The sequence below is a fragment of the Macrobrachium nipponense genome, chromosome 3 (assembly GCF_015104395.2).
Source record: "Macrobrachium nipponense isolate FS-2020 chromosome 3, ASM1510439v2, whole genome shotgun sequence".
Lineage (NCBI taxonomy): Eukaryota > Metazoa > Arthropoda > Malacostraca > Decapoda > Palaemonidae > Macrobrachium > Macrobrachium nipponense.
Window position 1 is genome coordinate 29,008,211 of NC_087202.1, and position 20,917 is coordinate 29,029,127.

The following is a 20,917-nucleotide window of genomic DNA, read 5'->3' on the forward strand; positions in this document are numbered from 1 at the left end:
TTTAATAGTTTTATCACAAAAAGTGCATTTTATGATGAAATTGATAACAAAAATCAGGAATTTGTGGATATTTCTCATAGAAAAATACCGCGAACGCGTGAATTTTCCGCGAATAATGCAGGGAAACGTTCCCGAGAGAAATCCGCGAATGTGTGAGTCCGCGAATCCGGAGAACGCGAATACGGGGGGTCCACTGTATACCTTTAAGGGTACTAATGTTTAGGATTACTTTGAAATTATATTAAACAATCTCTAAGATTAATACAGTAATATGATAATAATTCAAGGTAAATTTGATGCAGGATGTTACATAAGGTATACATTTGGTGTTTCTATTTCTTCCTTTTATCTCTCTCGCTCTCAGCAAAAGAATTGATAGACAGACAAACATAATTGCAGAGTCCTCTCTTTCTCTCTTCTCTGGAGAAATATATGTATTTATGGGAGGGGAAAAAAGTGTTGCCTACTGACGTTCATTTCAATCTATTGAGATCGTAAGGAGTTATTCTCTCTCTCTCTCTCTCTCTCTCTCTCTCTCTCTCTCTCTCTCTCTCTCTCTCTCTCTCTCTCTGCTATTGGCTGTTTATATATTTCTAATGGTAAATTGTTTAAAATGACTTTAAAACGATAGTAATAATATCAATTCAATGGTATATTTGATGTAGGATAATACTTTAAGTAGACATTTGGTATTTGAACTTTCAAGATAGGCAGATATAGATATTTTTAGAGGGGAGTTCTAACTATTCGCGGGTTTGAGCTATTCGCGTGGGTGTCTGGTACACATCTCCCGTGAATACGGGGGGAACACTGTACTAGAATGTAAGAGTTTTAGCTTACAATTCCATTTTTGGACCATTTCGGTCGAGTCAAAGTTGACTGAAGGTTGAAATTTTGGCACTTATCGTGATTTATATAAAAATATTTCAAAACTGATAAAAGCTACATCCATGGGTTGTTTTTAGTTGTATTCTACATGAAATTGCACACATTTTCATATATAAAACTCTATGTAACGGCTAATATAAAACGGTGCAAAAATTACAACAGTGACGAAAGAATTTCTGAGATGTGTCGCTGATGCTTTTTAGTGCGTAAAGAAAGAAAGTCACGCATGCGCGCCTGGGTAACGCTTGTAAACAAAACAACAGTTTGATCCATGAACTCCCAGCATCTCTCAAGGCGCTTGATTTAAAAATTTTTTGCAAACTAGGCCTATAACTATTTTTCCGTGAATATTTAAAAAAACTTTTTGTAGTCGACGTATCGTACGTCAATTAAGCATCCGACAGACAATTTTAGTCAACGTATAATACGTCCAGTCGACGTTTAGGGGTTAAGATGGGACTGCAAACTCTTCCATTGTTTTTCACTTCAGTCTTTACATTCATCACAAGTATTCTCTCTCAAACATGAATGTCCCCTACAACTAGCAGATATTGCGTAGGAGTCTATTTAATCAATCTGGTATTACACCCCTCACTACAGTACCTAATACTAGAAAAACTGGAATCAGACATAATGAAGTCACAATTAAGTCACAACTAAGCTGGTTATCAAAACCTAAGCTAGAGCTAATAAGAGAGTTCAAAACAGCTGCTGCAAACCATCAATGTTACTCAAGAGCCGGCAGAAGAGCTCGGCAGAAATAAATTGAGCTCTTCTGCTTTGTTGTTCCCTGTTGTTCAGCAACAGTGGCCAGGGCTATCACCTACACAAACAATAGAAGCCCTGGTGTGGCTTTTAAATTTTGAGCTGCCAAATGAGTGGAAATAATAGCAATGTAATTACTTGGTAAGTTATATAAAATGCCAGTTTATATTTTATGTAAAAAAAGATTTATAATTGTCAGGAAATGTAAAAGTATATTGAAACTTTCAAGTTCTTACTTTTTTCTCAACTGCAACAAAGCACTGGTCCTTGTCTGAGTGGCAATCAACTTGGTCAGGTCCTCATCAACAGCAGTTGCTTTTTTTATCATAGACTCATAAAACTTCTTTTCCTCTTCCAGATTCAAAACCTAGAAAATAGACTTGTAATGCTGACATAACTTAATATGGTTCACTACTATGCTTAATATAAAATGGACTTTTGAATAAACTGCGCAGTAATTCCTAAATGAAGCTTTGATATAAAGCCAGTCTGTCTGCAAAAATTAACTGACATCTATCAGTAATATTTTCAATATTTTTAGATACAGTAGACAAACAGGTACTATAACCACTGTCCAACTTTGTTAATGGAGAGAACAAATATGAAAAATATATGAAAAATGCTTAAAGTAGTACGGTAATTTGTAGTTTTCCAAGGTATACAAACAAAAGCCTTATTCATAAGAGTATTCTCTGGAATCAGTTTCTGAATCCTTGCGGTATGAGGGTGAGTATGGGGGAAAGACCATACCTCATCAATCATCACCAAGCAACAGGGTGGTTGATATGGAATTATGGTAAAAGGGTCTAGTTTTTATATATATAGTAATACAAATGACTTAAAAAACTTATTTGTTCCCATGTTAAAAAAAAAACCATAGCCTTTTCTGTATGGTTTCTGTGCCCCATTAGGTCAAGACAGAAGACAAAGTGATTGGGCCCTAAACTACAGTGAAGTATGTTTGAGATCCCACTACAAAATAAAATCCGTGGAGAACTAAGTGAGACCTTATGTGGGGTGATTCCAATTAGAAGGCAGATAAATCTTGCAAATACATTTGATTGATTTATTCAGTTTATAGCTCAACCAACTCCCATTAAAAGGAGAAGAGTTTTTGTAATCTAAAGGCTGAAGTTCTATGACTGGGAAGCTTGAGTAACCACCTACATCTGCGCCCGTCGAGCAGTCGAGCAAATATTAATTTTGAGTTGCTGCCTCACAAGGGGAGAAAAAGGAAGAGAAGCCGGTCATTCTACCATTCAACCCCAGCCTCATGCCCTGAGGTATCCAGGAACCTGTGGGTTGCCTCTAACTGCTTGAAACCATGGCCACATCTAGTTAAAAGTGAACCACAGTACTGTAAAAATGATGAAGGGGTGTTCACAAGCATTATTGTGCACACACACAACAAGAGTCTTGGATAATCAAAAAACCCTCAGTGTTGCATGATCACATGCACATGGCTTGCCACTAAAATCAAAATTTTTGGAAGTAAATTGTATTTTTCCTAACTATACAAACCTGAGGTCCTTTCCATAAGGAATTACTTTTGGCGTAGCTGGAATTACGGCCGTTAAATTCTTGAACAAGGTGGTTAGGCAGTAACTACCGTGTGGCGGCGGGTAGGATAGCCTGCCCAGATGTAAACTCTCCACTTTACCTTTCGGCCCAGGTTCAGATTGAGGGGTGGCATGAGGTGGGCATGTATGTAAAGGACCTGAGACTTGTATAGTTAGGAAAAATGACAATTTGTCGAAAATTGCATTTTTCCTAACTAATACAAACCTGAGGTCCTTTAACAATAGGAAGGTAACTAGCGGCAGCTGGGACGGTCGTAGCTTCGACAAGGGAGAACGGTAGTTAACTGCTTGTCCGATCGTGCGCGCGCCCGCGCGCCCGAGAGGTGAAGAATCACTTTTGCTTTAGGCCCATGCAAAAAGTTGCAGAGTGAGGGGTGGCATGAGGTGGGGACTATATGTAAAGGACCTCAGGTTTGTATAGTTAGGAAAAATGCAATTTTCGACAAAATGACATTTGTCGAAATTGCATTTTTACCTAACTATACAAACCTGAGGTCCTTTAACAATAGGAAGTAGCTAGCGGCAGCTGGAACGGTCGTAAGCTTCGAACAAGGGGAGAACGGTAGTTAACTGCTTGTCCGATCGTCGCGCGCCGCGCGACTGGGAGGTAAACAAATCACTTTTGCTTTTGGCCCATGCAAAAAAAATACGCAGAGTGAGGGGTGGCATGAGGAGGGACTTTATGTTAAAGGACCTCAGGTTTGTATAGTTAGGAAAAAATGCAATTTTCGACAAATTGTCATTTGTTCCGATACGTAATACAAACCCTCGGTCCTTTAACAATAGGAAAGACTCACTTCTTGGTGGGAGGAATCTGAGTCTTTTTGATGAACAGACTGGTGTTCGTCCATCCCTGGAATGCCTCCCTGGTCGTAAGAGCGAGGGAGGGATCCAAGCCTCTGTCCGCTTGATCGGGGTGTGCACCGCAGGATCAATGGTCAGACCTCTGGGCCGAGTACTAAGAGAGAGGCAAGCGTATCTCTTCGTACCAGCATTGTAAGAACTTTTTCCCTTTACATGAGCAAATGTAAAGTAATGGGTTTGTCTCATGTTGGCATCCACTTCTCCCCCTTGTTGGAGAAAGTGGTGGATATTTACTCCTATCTCTAGTTAAAGAGATAGGATGGAGCTCTGTTGAATAGCTTACCTGCATCTGACTCCTTTCCAGCAAGGTAACGACCGTATCCCTCTGCCCACAGGTAGAGGTAGAAAAAGATGGTGAAGAGAAGCCGTCACTCTCTCATTCACGCATTCATTCTCCCAGTCATACCAGGAATCGATGCTGTTCTGCCTGCTCGGTGCTGGGTAAGCTTACCAACAAACGTGTTGAGCAGGCCACCACAGGTCCCAAGGAAAAAGTATCCAAGGACTTGTGGGCAATATCCCGAAGGTAGAAGGACGTGAAGGTGGTGGTGGTTGGCCCAGACAACTGCCTTCAGGACCTGCGCCACGGTAGAAGTTCTTACGGAACGCTAAGGAGGGTCCGATACCTCTGACTTCGTGGGCTCTCGGACGGAGCGTACGGATGTCGTCGCTACCATCAGCTTCGTACGCTCTCCTGATCACCTCACGCAGCCAGAAAGAAAGCGTGTTTCTTGGAGACTTCTTTCTTGGTGCCCCAGTGCTAACGAAGAGGCGTCGACACTCAGGCCTGAGATGTCGAGTTCTCTTCAGATAGCGCCGTAGCGCCCTCACAGGACAAAGCAGCATCTCATCCGCATCGTTATCGGTGAAGTCCAGGAGGGAGGGGATCGTGAAAAAGACTCGAACCTGTCGTCAGGGATCGACGGATTCTGAGTCTTTAGCTACGAAGTTCGGGACAGAAATCGAGCGTCACAAGATCCCCAGCCTCTGGTATGTTTAACATCATAAAAGAAAGGCCATGTAGTTCCCCTACTCTCTTCGCGATGCCAGGGCCAGCAAGAAGAGGGTCTTGAGGGTCAGATCCCTGTCTGACGACTCTCGGAGTGGCTCGAAGGTCTTCGAGTCAAACTCCTAAGTACGAGAGTCACATCCCACGCGGGGGGCCTAGTTCCCTGGGTGGGCAAGACCTTTCGAAGCTCCTCATTAGCAAGGATATCTCGAACGAATTCGAGATGTCCAGTCCCCTCAGTTTTAGGACGAGAAGCCAGGGCGGCTCTATATCCCTTAACTGTGGGTACTGAGAGGCAGTTCTCTCGGCGAAGAAACACGAGGAAATCCGCTACCTGCTGAAGAGTGGCTCTGAGAGGAGACAGACCCTGTCTACGACACCAACCACAGAAGACGGCCCACTTCCCCTGGTACACAGCTGCAGAGGACTGTCTGACGTGTCCAGCCATCTCTGTTGCTGCGCTACGAGAAAAGCCTCTCGTTCGCAAGAGATGGTGGATAACAGCCAGCCTGTGAAGTTGAAGGGACTGGACTGCGTTGGTGGTTACCGTTCTACGTGTGGCTGGGCTAGAAGGTTGTGCAGGTGGGTAGTTCTCTCGGGTGCGTCCGCAAGAAGAGCCAGCAGGTCCGGATACCAAACGCTTGAGGTCGTTTGGGAGCCACCAGGATCATTCTGAGATTGGGAGTGACCAGCGCTCGACTGATCACTTTCCGAATCAGACAGAAGGGAGGAAAGGCGTAAGCGAAAGAGGTTGTCCCAGGGGTGTTGGAGAGCGTCCTCTGCAGCTGCCCATGGGTCCGGCACAGCTGAAAAGAAAACCTGAAGTTTTCTGTTGTGCCGGGTGGCGAACAGGTCTAACGACCGGTCGCCCCCACAGGTTGAAGAGCCTTTCCGCCACATCTTGGTGTAGAGACCATTCGGTCCTTATCACCTGATCCGACGGCTGAGCTTGTCTGCTACTACATTCCTCTTGCCTGGAATGTAGCGTGCTGACAGCTCTATCGAGTGAGCCGTGGCCCACTCGTGCACCTGCACTGTCAACTGATGGAGCGGAAGAGACACTAGCCCCCCCTGCTTGTTGACATCTGCCACTACTGTGGTGTTGTCGCACATCAACACCCACTGGAGTGTCCCACCAAGCGGTCCCGAAACTCTTGGAGAGCGTTGACGCCGCCTTGAGTTTCCAGGACATTGATGTGAAGGTGCTTTTCGTGATGGTCCCACACACCTGCAGTCAGCAACTCCTCCAGGTGTGCGCCCCATCCCTCGGTCGATGCGTCTGAGAACAGAAGCATCTCCGGGGGTGGGGAGTGCGTATAGGCACTCCTCTTAAGAGGTTCTTGTCGTCGAGCCACCAGGCTAGGTCCTGCCTCACCTTGTCCGTGATAGCCACGGGAAAGTAAGGAGGATCCTGGCCTGAGACCAACTCTCCTTAGCCTCCACTGGAGAGACCGTAGGTGAAGACGCCCGTGAGGGACTAACTTCTCGAGTGACGACAGATGGCCGATCACGACTTGCCATTGCTGTGCTGCCTGTTCCTGCCGCGACAGGAACCGGCCGGCTGCCTCCCTGAATTTGCTGATACGCAAGTCTGCTGGGAAAGACGTTGCCCTGCTACTGTATCTATCAGCATACCAGGTACTTCATCTTCTGCTTGGGTTCGAGATCGGACTTCTCGTAGTTTATCACGATCCCCAGATCGCGACAAAACTTGAGGAGTCGATCTCTGTCCTGTAGCAACTGCCAGCGGGAGCTCGCCAGGACCAGCCAATCGTCGAGATACCTCAGAAGACGTATCCCGTTCGAATGGGCCCAAGCCGACACCAGAGTGAACACTCGCGTGAACACCTGTGGGGCGGTTGAGAGACCGAAACAAAGTGCCCTGAATTGGTACACCGTCCCGTCGAAGATGAAAGCAGAGGTACTTTCTGGAGGACTGATGGATGGGTATTTGAAAATACGCGTCCTTCCAGGTCCACTGAAAGCATGAAATCGTTCCCCCTGATCGAGTCGAGCACTGAGCATGCCGACTCCATCGTGAACCGCGTCGTGCGAACGAAGCGGTTCAGGGGAGAGAGGTCTATCACCGGGCGCCAGCCCCCCGATGCCTTCTCCACTAGGAAGAGGCGGCTGTAAAAGCCCGGTGACTGGTCCTCCACGATTTCTACAGCTCGTTTCGCCAGCATGGTCTTGATCTCCTGTCGAAGAGCGTTGTCCTTTGTTGATCCCGGACATAGGTCTGTAGATGGACCGGTTTTGGAGATGAGGGGGGCCGAGACTCGAAGGGTAGTAGATATCCCTCCCGAAGGACGTCTACTATCCAGTTCTCGCGCCGTAGCGCTGCCAAGTCGCCCAATGGCTCGCTAGGCACCCCCCCACTTCCGGCAGCAGTGAGGGGGAACGCCGTCCCTAGCGTTTCCCTCCTCGTTTCGACTTCTTTCCAGCACCTCCTCGGGGAAAGGCAGGCTGGGAGGGAGGGCTGATTTCGGCCTCCTCTAGCAGAAGTTGAAACAGCTGGAGTCTTCGCAGGTCGGGGTTTTGGACGTCAAACACCGTCTTCGCCGCCGTGGAAGCGCTAGCCAAGCTCTTTGGTTTGGTCCGCAGTTACTCGAGGTTGCCCAGAAAACCTTCGAGACTGCCTGGTGGACTAAGCGGTCACTCTCGTCAGTGCGCCGCCGTTCCACCGCAGCGTCCACCATCTCTCCAGGAAAGAGAGCTGGGGAACTCCTAAGAGGTCCATTTCGTAGCCCGAGTGCCGCTTCAACGCCCGGCCCCTTGGTCACTCTGTAAGGACTGCGTCCCTACGTCGAAGAACCAAGTTTGGCCCCACAGTTAGGCAGTCCTGATGGGCGAGGTAAGAGATTGCTCTTCCTCCAGACTGGCACAGTCTCCTGAAAGAAAGCGTCGTCTTCGAGAGCAGAACTCCCAGAGCCGGCCGCTTACTTTGGATATTGTGAGGGACCACAAATCCAACCAGGAAACTGCCTGGAATGCTGCCATAGCGGTAGATTCCAGGGCAAGTGCCTCCTGCTGCGAGAACCATAAGTTCTCCGACAGGAGCTGCGCAGGGACACACCTGGAGTCAGCCTCGCTAACTCCGGGTTAACCTGTTTCGCATATCGGGTCTTCATGAGGCACGTAAAATCGCCTCTGCCGCTGTAGAGGAGAGAAGCAGCTTAGAGGACCGTCCGATTTTAGCGAGTCCTCCCGTCCTGAGACGAGATTCTCCACCTGATCCAGGACCGAGTCCGCAAGCTCCGATCGTGGCAACCCCATCATCATTTTGGGCTCCCTCTTGGGACCCCAAAATGACTCGAGCCGGGACGTGGGCTCTGCTGGTGGTAGCGGCGATCCTTCCGCAAGGTCATTATGCAGACGCATCAACTTAATGACCTCTGCGAAGTTCCTCTGTATCTCAGGCGTCACAGCGTCTTGTGGAGTAGGACCGTCCAGTCCCTCCAGCAAGAGCATATCCCTCGATACTCCTCCTTCAGAAGGAGGAACAGCGACAGACCCCTGACTGGTCGCCTCCAACTACTTGCGCGTACGTTCTGGTCGGTCCTAAGACCGTGCCTGAGCCGCACGGCGTCATAGCTGGGTCACGAGCGGCGCACCTCTCGTGATCGCTCCTTGGTACCGTCGCTCCTCCGGTATAGCCCGAGGAGGTTGAAGGTACAGGAGAGGCAGACCTGACGCTCCCTGGCAGGACCAGCGTGCGTGGAGGGCTGCTGCTGATCGTCAACCCAGCCCGCGGTGACGGTCGAGCAGCAGGCCTAGCCTTGCCGCTCGCCTGGGGCGATTGGCTCGGCTGAGAACGTCGAGACCGATCTCTAGCGTCAGGGCGAGCTGCCGCTGGTCACCGTCTCCGCCCGGTCCCATCGGGAGCGGCGGACGGTGACCTGCTAGGCTCCCTTTCGCGTACGAGAACCGGCCAGCGTCCTCTCGGCGCGTCAAACCGCTGGTACCAGCCGTGGCTGGTACCCGCGGCCGTGGGGACTCCTTCCTCGCCTCAACCCGTGGCCGGTCAGCGACCGTCACGTCAGCCCGAGCAGCCAGTTGATCGCTGCGAGAGCGTCCACTGGCCTGGCGAGAGTCGCGTGCACGACTCTCGCCAGTCTTCTGCTCCGCGCCGCTGTCTTGACGGCGAGCAAGCTCGGGCGTCAAAACTTTGGCTGGACGGTCCTCTTTGGAAGAGCGTCCACTCGGTGCTTCTGCGAACGAGAAGCGGCCGAGACGGAACCTGGTTTAGCGGCAGAACCGCTAGCACCAGGTGAGGACGCACCAGCCGAGGCTGGTGCACCTCTGGTCCCCGTCGACTTCTTCTTTGCAGAAGAAGCGACGGGCCCCGTTCCCGAAGGAACAGGAGGACCAGCAGAAGAGCTCCCCGACTCGCCTGAGCGAGCCGGGCCCTTAGAAGATCCGAAGGAGTTGTCTTGGGGGGCTTAGGGGGGGAGGAGGCAGCCTTCTTCTTCTTCGGCTGTTTAGCCTTAGAAGTCGAAGGGGAAGGAGAGACGGCAGCAGACGACGAAGAAGACGATGAAGACGACGACGACACCTTCTTCCTCTTCCTCTTCTTCTTCGCCAGGCTCCGCAGAACAGACGGTTCAGGTCTTTCCATCCAGGAGGGAGCCGGGGCAGTTTGCCGAAGCAACAGGGCCCGACTGCACCTGTCCAGAAAGACCTGAGCCTGTGACAGCACACCAGCAGCAGGAACAACAGGAACAGGTCCGGAAACAGCAGGAACGGCAGGAACATCTGAAAGGGAAAGTGCAGGCCGATCTGAAATGGAAAGAGTAGCTGGAACGGCAGCAGGTACGGCAGGCACGGCAGGTACCACGGGAGAGCCAGGCGTCCTGTCGGCAGTTACCGAGCATCCGTGGGCACTGGGCGGCAGGTCCAGGGGGTACTCTTTGGGCAGCGGAAGTTCCTGGGGTCGGGCAAAGGAAAAAATCCAGGTGGGGGTGGTGGCACCTGTCCTCCTTGGCACGGCAGCAATTTGGTTTTTTTGTATAGCCACCGGGGGTGGGTGTCCACCGACATTTATATGGGGCCGTATATACCAGATTTTGGTGGTGGCATCTCATACGCTGTCGTTATTGTGGTGGTAGTTGTGGTCACCGCACCATGAGTGACCACAGCCGACCCCGCCAACCGCTGGAGCAACCCCTGGATGCTGGGCACTCCCTGCAGTCCCAGCGACTCCCACACCTGTCCCAAGTCGTCCTTCGCTGATGGCACACCTGCGGAAGCAACAGTCGGGTTAATTGGAGGGGCTTCCCCGCGCCTGGGGGGCGAAACACCCCCCCCAGAGCGGACGGAAGACCCCGAGTACAGCTGTACGTCCGGGTAGCGGGCGCCCTCCTCCACACTCGACGGATCGAGAGAGGAAAAGGACTCCGCTACCCCCACCCCCCCGCAGGGGAAGGCGCGAAACGTGGGGGCTGGCCGGGAGGCAGGAAAGAGGACGAAGTGTCCGTTCACCAAAAGGAGTCACTGGACTTTCCGATGACTTCTTGGCCGGCCTAAGTCTCTTCCTGCCCTCGTACAGCACCCACTGCGCCTCGGACCAATTCATACAAACCACACATGGTTCGTTGCGGGAGCACTCTCGCCCCCGACAACGAGAACAAACCTCGTGGGGGTCCACCTCAACGAATGACCTGAACCCTCCACATTTACGCCCCTCCAGCCCGGGACACACTCTACGGGCGACTGGAGGGCGCGGTGATATTTCCATTTCTTCCAATTCACTCATTGCAAGAATAATAGAATTGAGAAAAAGTACTTACAATCACTCCTGATATACAGAAAGAGAAACAAATACTCAAAGTTGAAGCAAACGACAAAGCGGGCCAGAGCGATGGCGAACACGTCCTTCCCACACACACCGGCCGAAAGCAAAAGTGATTTGTTTACCTCCCAGTCGCGCGGCGCGCGACGATCGGGACAAGCAGTTAACTACCGTTCTCCCCTTGTTTCGAAGCATTGTTACGACCGTTCCAGCTGCCGCTAGCTACTTCCTATTGTTAAAGGACCGAGGGTTTTGTATTACGTATCGGAACAATTGTCATTTGTTCCGATACGTAATACAAACCTCGGTCCTTTAACAATAGGAAGACTCACTTCTGGTGGGAGGTAATCTGAGTCTTTTTGGTGAACAGACTGGTGTTCGTCCAAACCCTGGAGTGCCTCCCTGGTCGTAAGAGCAAGGGAGGGATCCAAACCTCTGTCCGATTGATCGGGTGTGCACCGCAGGATCAATGGTCAGGACCTCTGGGCCAAGTACTAAGAGAGAGGCAAGCGTATCTCTTCGTACCAGCAAGCAAGAACTTGTTCCTGTTTGCAAGAGACAAATCATAAAATGATGGGTTGTCTCAATTTGGCATCCACTTCCTCCCCCTTGTTGGAGGAAGTGGTGGATATTTACTCCTATCCCTACTGAAAGGGATAGGATGGTGCTCTATTGAGTAGCCTCACCTGCATCTCGTCCTTACCCAGCAGGTGACGACCGTGTCCCTCTACCCAAAGGTAGAGGGAAGAAAAAAGATGGGAAGAGAGCCAGTCCACACTCTCATTCCTCATCCATTCTTACGGTCACACCAGGACTCGATGCTGTTCAGCCTGCGAGGGTCTGGGTTAACTACACAACGTGTTGAGCAACCACCACCAACGGTTTTCCTAAGGAAAAAGATCCAAGGAACTGTGGGCAATATCCTGAAGGTAGAAGGAGGTGCATGCGGTCCGGTTGGACCAGGCGCCTGCCTTCCATTAACCTGCCGCCCACGGAGAAGTTCTTGCGGAACGCGAGAGAATGATGAAGAGGCGTCCACACTCATCCTGGGTGTCGAGTTTCTTCAGACAGCTCCGTCGCACCTTCACAGGACAAAGCAGCATAGCCTTCGTATCGGAGGCGGTGACGTCCATTAGGGAGGGTATTGTGAAGACTCGAACCAATCGTCAGTTACCGAAGGGTTCTGAGTCTTCGCTACGAAGATCGGTACGAAATCGAGCGTCACAAATCCCCATCCCTTTGTGCTTGACTTCTCAAGAGAAGTCATGCAGTTACCTAAGACGAAAAGAAGGGAATAGTCGTATGACCTATCCCTCTTCTCGACTTTGGTTTATGTACAGTACTCATACTGACAAGCTATTAAGACGAAGTAATGATTGCTCTGGAACAACCGAACTAAGTCCATAGCATAGTTCGTAACTGACTCGGGCGCTCTGACAGCTGCCGACTGACTGGTTCGGAATCAGTAGAGGCAGTTGTCCAAGCATCCGGGTAAGTCACGTGACCTTCGCCCTTTAAAGAGTTATGCTGAGAGACCAAACAAATAAAATATTTGTTAGTCACCGATGCCGGACGGCGCGGCGATGATTCTCTTAATGCATAAGCTCAAAAGGCGAAAGTCAATTGCCTTCAAAAGACCCAGAGGTCCCTGATGGCAAGAAAATCTCATAGACGTTGAATCTCAGCTTAAGGAGAAAACAACACTATGTGACGTTGAAGACGAAGGTAGGCAATGAATGCAACCTACGTCTTCCAGCTGAATCGAGAGAAGGAATCTCAAGATTCTAAACCTGTGCTTACAATGACTGAAAACGCTAACCGCCATTTCATTGCTGTCCGTTGTGCAATGAAAGCGGGGCGTTCTTCAGTAATGAAACACAGGGGAGGCCGCTTGAAGAACTGCTTCTCATGGGCTGAACGTTTGGAAGTAGAGCTGGCAGGTGTGGGAGTAGGCGATGTCTTTCAATACATCTGCTAATCCGGGGTGAACAATGAACAATTGTACACCTCCGAATACAAGATATTTTGAGGACAAACTCAGATTCCGCAAAAATCATTCGCATTATCGGGATACGATGCAGCAAGAGACTATTACAGAATTCTGTTACCGTGCGGTAAACAGAAAGATGAGAGTCGAATAGATATCTCTGTTTAAAATTCTCGCAATACCGAAGACGATGAATACTAGCGTTTCTCAGCAGTAGATGGTCATTCATGTATGCGAGAATCCCCGTTAATCAGAGACTTAAGTCCGTGATTGTTGGGCAGAGATACGGTTGTTATTCAATCAAAGCAGGTGAGAAAGACATAAACAACCGTCTATCTCAAAGCGGCAGCTGATACTGAAATGCCTCGGCAATTCAATACGCAGTAGCTGTCGCTGACTATCGTCATCCTGAGTTGCCAAGTAATCCTTTCCACGAAGGAATGCGTTCGGCTAGAACCACCGAGCATAAAAAAGATATGCTCGAGCAATTATATTTAAGCGAAACGAATTTCGGTAAATATAAAAGCTTAAATGGTGTTGTTGTGACAACACCATAAGTATATAAATTGAAACTGGAACTCCTGGTTGCGGCAACCCGGGTTGCAGTTCATTAGAATACTTTTCGTCTAAGTCGCAATCCGTAGAATAACCAGGATATGCGCCTACCCCTCGGACCATTCAACTGCTTAGCAGAATCATGTCGCGAGGTTAATATACGTAGTATATTTGTAGGATTCTGAACAACGATCTCCATCCTAAATTCTTTCCTTCAAGAAAACAAAATAAGGATTGGAGATCGACCACCTTCGTTCTCTATTAAAGAGAGTGAAGGAGAAGTCTTCCTCGAAGGAAAGCTTCAATGGTGAACAGAATACTAAGACGATAGTTCCAGCCAAACTGGATATTCCCGTCCGTTCTTCTCTATTCCAGGTTGGTCGCCTACTGTGAGATAGTCTTCTTTCAGCAGCAGTCTTCTTCCTAATGCTAGAAATTCCAGGAATTCGAGCATAGCGAGGTTCCCGATTATCGTGTAACATATCGGGGATTCTCGTCTCGCTCACTTTGGACCGTGGTCTCGCCTAAGTGTTTGGAGATCGTAAGAAACTCTAACACTCTGAATGCGCTAGAAATTCCGTAGAATTCTAAGCAGTCTGCGAAACCCCCACCGAATTCGTCAAACGTATCGCTGTGGTCCTCTCGATTCCCGTAGAAATCGAGAATGGGGCAGGATCCCTCCTCAACGACCGGGGCTTACGTCAGGTAGACCCCCGAAGGTCCCCCCTGGTAGCGCAGTCCCCAACGTGGGATCCTACAGAGAAATCTCTGTAGGATCCTTCCCCTTTCCCGTCTAGCCGTAAAGAGAGAGGGAATGGGGGAGGAATTGGATACTCGCTCGCCTTCCCAGTGGAACTAGCAGTTGGAGAAGAGTAGGAGCAGCCATCGCCTTGCGGCGATGGCCTCTCAGAGTCTGGGAAAACGTATCGTCAGGAGAAAACGTTTTCCCCGAGGAGGGTTACGAACTCTCACTGTAGGTAAGGGTCTGCCGCCACTGTGAACGTCGTCTGGGTGGGGCTGATCGACACCTGACAGGAGAGAGCCGATACCGTCCTCCGACTCATTCCAGTCCTCGTCGAGGTCGAAACCTCTCAGGAGGACCGAAGGAGTATTAAATACGTCCGAAGACACGTAGAAACCGCCGCTGTCGCCGTAGAGGAGGTGGAAGTAGCTTGATCGACCGGCCAGAACTGAGAGAGCCTTCCTTGTCCGGAGACGAGAGACTCTGGTTCAAGACAGAATAGGCAAGCTCCGATCGCGGCATACCCACCGTCGGTTTGGGTTCCCTCTCGGGCCCCAAAACGACTCGAGCAGAGACATGGGCTCTGCTGGTGGGAGCGGCGATCCTTCCCCCAGGTCGTTGTGCTGACGAATCAGTGCAATAACCTGGGTAAAGTTACTCTGAATCTTGGAAGTTACAGCGTCTTGAGGAGTAGGACCGTCCAGTCCCTCCAACAAGAGCAGCTCCCAGGACCCTCCTCCTTCAGAAGAAGGACCAGCAACAGATCCCCGACGGTTGCCTCCATCACTTGCGCGTACGGCCTGGTTGGTCCTAAGACAACCTGGCACGTGCGGCGTCGTGACGGGATCGTGAGCGGCGCATCTCTCACGATCACTCCTATATACCTCGCTCTTCCTGGCGTATGCCGAGGAAGTTGAAGGTATCGGAGAGACAGAACTGACGCTACCCCCCTCTCCCCCTGACGGTCGCCTCCAATCACTTGCGCGTACGTCCTGGTTGGTCCTAAGACCATACGTGGCACGTGCGGCGTCGTGACTGGATCGTGAGCGGCGCACCTCTCACGATCACTCCTAGCTACCTCGCTCTTCCCGGTGTAGCCCGAGGAAGTTGAAGGTAGTGGAGAGACAGACCTGACGCTCCCCCCCGCTCGCTGGCAGGACCAGCGTACGTGGGGGGCTGCAGCCGATCACCAACCCGCGGTGGGGATCGATCTGCAGGCCTGGCCGTGCCGCTCACCTGTGGCGAGCGGCTCAACTGAGCACGTCGACCCCGGTCCCGTGCGTCAGACGAGCTGCTGCTGGTCACCGTATCCGCCCGGTCCCTGTGGGAGCGGCGGTCAGGTGACCTGCAGAGCTCGCTTTCGCCGTGAGACCGGTTGAGCGTCCTCGCGGCACGTCAAACCGGCTGGTACCGGTCGGACAGGGGACCTGGGGACCTCTTCCCAGCCTCAACCCGTGGCCGGTCAGAGACCGTCACGTCCACCCGAGGTACCGGCTGGTCGCTGCGAGAGCGGCCGCTGGCCTGGCGAGAGTCACCTGAGCGGCTCTCGACAGTCTTCTGCTCCGTGCCTCGGTCATGACGCTGAGCGAACTCAGGCGTCTTAACTTTGGCTGCACGGTCACCCGAAGGAGATCGTACACTCGGAACTTCTCGCGGACGAGAAACCGAGCCGGTACCTGGCTTAGCAGCAGAGCTGCCAAGACCAGGCGAGGGTGTACCAGCGGTAGCCAGCACACCCTTGGTCCCCGTCTTCTTCTTCTCAGAATGGGAGACGGGCCCCCGTTCCCGTTCCCGAAGGAACAGGAGGACCAGCAGAAGAACCCCCCCGTCACAAAACCGGAATGTGACGAGCCCTTCGAAGTTCCCGAAGGAGTCTTCTTAGGGGGAATAACAAAACCCGGTTTACCAGCTGGTCGCTGCGAGAGGGCGGCCGCTGGCCTGGCGAGAGTCACCTGAGCGGTTCTCGCCAGCCTTCTGCTCCGTGCCGTGGTCTTGGCGCCGAGCGAACTCTGGCGCCGAAACTTTGGTTTGGCTGCACGGTCTCCCGGTGGGAGGGAGAGCGTACACTCGGGATCTCCCGCGAACGAGAGACCGAGCCGGAACCTGGCGTAGCGGCATCGCCGCTAGCACCAGGCGAGGAAGTACCCGAGCTAACCGATACTCCTCTGGTCCCCCGTCTATCTCTTCCTTACGGAAGGGAGACGGGCCCCGCTCCCGAAGGAGCAGGAGGACCAGCAGAAGGACCCCCCACCGTCCCACCGAGGGGTGGGACGGGCCCTTAGAAGTTCCCGAAGGAGACTTCTTAGGGGGGGAGGCAGCCTTCTTCTCTTCTTCGGCTTATGGGCCTTAGAAGTCGAAGGGGAAGAGGCAGCAAAGAACAGACGAAGACGAAGATGACACCTCCCTCTTCTTCGTCAGCTCACGCAGGACAGTCGTCAGGTCCTCCATCCAGGCCGGAGTCGGGCCTATTGCCGAAGCAACACGGCCCGACTGCACCTGTCCGGAAGGACCTGGACTGGGGAAGACACACCATGGGCAGGAGGGACCAGCATGGACAGCGCAGGAACCAGGAGCGACAGGACCAGCAACCAGCTCAGGAGCGGCAGGAAACAGCGGCAGCGGTAAACACAGAAGAGGGCAGCCAAGCCAGTAGCGGGAACCACATCAGCGACAGGTACGGCAGGCCCAGCCATCGCCTCGTAAATCATCGGCAGCCAGCGTGGTACTGGCGGCCGGTCCAGGGCGAGCTGCTGGAACAGCGAAAGTCTGGGGCAGGCAACACGAAGAAAACACAGGCGGCGGCGGCATACCCCTCCTCGGTACGGCGGCGACCGGCCCTAGAAGCGGCAGACGGCGTCACCGACACAGCATGGGGAGTGTAGACCAGCGGGGGGAACGCAGCATAAGCGTCCGTGAAGGTTGTAGTGGAGACCACTCCAAGGTCACCGCCCCAGACCTCGCTAGACTCTGCAGCAGATCGTGGATGCTAGGCACGCCCTGCAGCCGCAGTGGTCCATACCTGTCCAAGGTCGTCTCCCACGGCTGTAGACCTGCGGTAGCACAGACAGATTAGTAAGGGGAGGGGTTCCCTCACGCACGGGGGGGTGAGACATCCCACCCTGAACGGAAGGAAGACCCCAAAAAACAAATACGAGGAAGCTGAGCGGGGGGGCAGGAAAGAAGACGAAGAATCGGATACCAAGGAGTCGCGGGAGAGCTTTCCGACGACTTCCTGGCAGACCTTCGCTTCCCCTACGCCCCGCACAGCAGTGAAAAGTAATATGAAAATGAAACAGAATACTGCACTTGCGATTCACTTCATAGAACTTAAAGAGGGAAAAATCAATTCCCGGTAAGAGCGGAAACTTGATCCATAATAATATGATGGCTATCATAAATATATATTGAAATGAACAATACTGCACTTGCTATTTTCACTTTCACAGCAATAAATCGTAAGGATTAATTCCCGGGTAAGAGCGGAAATTGATCCAAAATTAAATTTGATGCAATTAATAAATGAAAATGAAAAGAAAACTGTATTGCGAATCCACTTTCATTGCATTCTATTCATACAAAATAAGAGGCTCTTGCCGAGCGCAATCAAGCTCTCGGCAACGAACGCACAGGGCAAAAATATAATGAAAAAGAGTACTTACATCTTTCAATTACACACTTTCGCCCAAAATACATGACTCGGCGCGAGTGCGCCCGCCCTCGGCACCGAGACATAATTCAAGGGTTCAATTCATGAAAAGAGCGGAAATCGCCGTCTCTACGGCGATAGCTCCATGTTGATTCATAATTAAGTAATGAAAATGAAAACAGTGTACTTACAGTTTCATTTTCAAGTCAAACCAAACCATTAGTAGAAAACACAATATAAACAAAGCATACGACGATGAAGCGGGCAGAGAGCAATGACGAACACGTCCTTCACACCCGCGGCCGAAAGCAAAAGTGATTCTTCACCTCTCGGGCGCGCGGGCGCGCGCACGATCGGACAGCAGTTAACTACCGTTCTCCCCTGTTCGAAGCTTACGACCGTCCAGCTGCCGCTAGTTACCTTCCTATTGTTAAAGGGGACGAGGGTTTGTATTACGTATCGGAACAAATACAATTTACTTCCAAAAACTCTCGGTCATCTGCATAAAGAAGACTCACTGATTGGTGGGAGGAATCTGAGTGAGCCTCTAGAACTGACTGGAGTTCTACACACCTAGGCTACTCCTCCTGGTCATAAGAGCGAGAAGGAGTGGCCTGCCTCTGACAACTTGATTAGAGTATAGGAGCTGCATGATCAAGAGTCAGATTTGTGGGCCTTTTCGAAATGAGTGAGGAATTGTAACTCATCCGAAAATGGGCTGTGAAGAATATTTGACGTCGGAGGCATTAATGCAAAGTTCTGGGAAGGGTTTGCATTATTGCCAGTCTCCTTCCTCGCCTTGCTAGAGGAAAGAGCGGGATTGCTTCTATGATTCTGATAAGAAACATAAAAAGGATGCTTTATGTATAAGCTTATCGCATCAATCGTTCGACCAGCCAGTGTAAGAGGAGTGGAAGGATGAGGTGGGGATGGTGGAGAGGCCAGTCATTCTCGCATCTTTCTTACCTCTAGAACAAAGTCCTCTCAGGCTCTTCCCCTACGAGAGAAGATAATCCTCGAATCTCGAAGCTTCTGGGCCACGGATTTGATGGGTTCTCGTTCTTTGCTAGGAATCAGGGGAGGAAAGAACAAACCATAGACTGTTCTTTAAAGCCAACATTGCCCTCAATGGCTTGAAACTCACTCATCCTCTTGGAGGATGCTAGAGCCATAAGGAAAAGGGCCTTCTTGGTCAGATCCTTGAACGAGGCTGATCTAGGGGATTCAAATCTAGACGAGCTGAGAAACTGAAGTACCACGTCCAGATTCCAATTAGGTGTTCTCGATGACTGCTTTTTAGTTGTTTCAAAAGACCTAATCAGGTCATGCAGGTCTTTATCTTCTGAGATATTGAGGCCTCTGTGTCTAAAAACTGCCGCCAACATACTGCGGTATCCCTTAATTGTAGATACCACCAGACCACATTCTTCCTTAAGAAAAAGGAAGAAATATGTTATTGTTAGTATACAATAAGGTTTTGTACATACTTACCTGGCAGATATATACTTAGCTTACGTCTCTGACGTCACGACAGAATTCAAAACTCGCGGCACATGCGACAGGTAGGTCAGGTGATCTACCTTACCCGCCGCTGGGTGGCGGTTGTATGAACCAATCCCCCTTTCCAGCCAGATTTTCTCTTCCACCTGTCTCCTGAGGGGAGGCTGGGCGGGCCATCAATCGTATATATCTGCCAGGTAAGTATGTACAAAAACCTTATTGTATACTAACAATAACATTTTTGTACATGAACTTTCCTGTCAGATATATACTTAGCTGATTGACACCCTTGGTGGAGGGTAAGAGACAGCAATACTACCTGTTGTAGGATCTAAAAATAAAACCTTGGTTCTTACCTGTTTAGGCAGAAGACTTCATAGTTACTGTCTATTAGTCTGCATTGCCTGAAGAACTTCAGCGAGGGCGTGACCTACAGCTGACAGACTCTTTGGGTCTATCAAAGGGATTTGGTATTCGCTTACTTGATAGAATCCAAGCAGGATCTTGTCAAAGGGGATTCGCCCGCTTATATGACAGAACCTAACCACTATCATTGCAAGGAGCTCAAACATAAACCGATCACCTAACCAATCTAATATATGTTAGACATACGACATGAAAGAGATGCCTACCCGCATGCTCTTTCAAACAACCAAAAAATATACAAAACTAAACAAGGGGGAAAATACACTACAAAGGATATGTCTCAGCTCCCTGCCCCAGCACCGAATCCGCCGATATGTATGGGCCTAACGCAAAGCACTTTTCATACGTAATTTTGACGTCTCTCAGATAGTGGTTCGCGAAGACTGAGTTGCAACGCCAGAATGTCGCTTTCATAATATTAATTAACGACATGTTCTTATTGAAAGTCAATGAAGTGGCAATAGCTCTTACCTCATGAGCTTTGACCTTCAGGAGCTTGAATTGACTTTCATCACATGGCGCATGTGCTTCTTTCACCAGGCTTCTGATGAAGAAAGCAAGCGCATTCTTAGATAAAGTCCTCCTTGGATCTCTTACAGAGCACCAAAGGCTATCATCATTGCCCTTAAGTTTCTTCTTCCTCTGAAGATAAAACTTTAGACTTCGTACTGGGCAGAGCGACCTGTCTGCTTCTTCCCCTACGAGGGCAGATAAACCTTGGATTTCAAAACTCCTGGGCCAAGGATTTGAGGGGTTCTCATTCTTGGCCAAGAACGAAGGCAGGAAGGAACAAATCGCTGCATCTCCTTTGAACCCCACTCTCCCTTCTAGGGCATGGAGCTCACTAACCCTTTTGGCGGAAGCCAAGGCCATGAGAAAAAGTCTCTTTCTCGTGAGGTCTCTAAAAGAGGCAGACTGAGGCGGTTCAAACTTAGGGGACCTAAGGAAACGCAGCACTACATCCAGATTCCAGCTCGGAATCTCTGACGAAACTTTCTTGGATGTTTCGAAAGATCTTATTAGGTCATGAAGGTCTTTGTTTTCTGAAATGTTTAGGTCTCTGTGCCTAAACACTGCAGCTAGCATGCTACGATATCCTTTAATGGTTGATACCGCCAGTCCACCTTTTTCCCTAAGGAAAAGTAAGAAGTCTGCAATTTGGGT

The 20,917-nt window shown here is 50.4% G+C and overlaps 1 protein-coding gene across 1 annotated transcript in view; it reads right to left on the reverse strand.

Moving 5' to 3' along the window:
- LOC135221680 (centromere protein K-like) overlaps positions 1–20,917 on the reverse strand; it is a 132,556-nt gene that overhangs the window by 90,419 nt on the left and 21,220 nt on the right. The window contains exon 2 of the mRNA XM_064259407.1: positions 1,890–2,020. Coding sequence (XP_064115477.1) covers positions 1,890–2,020 — 131 coding nt within the window. The remainder of the gene's footprint in view (positions 1–1,889; positions 2,021–20,917) is intronic.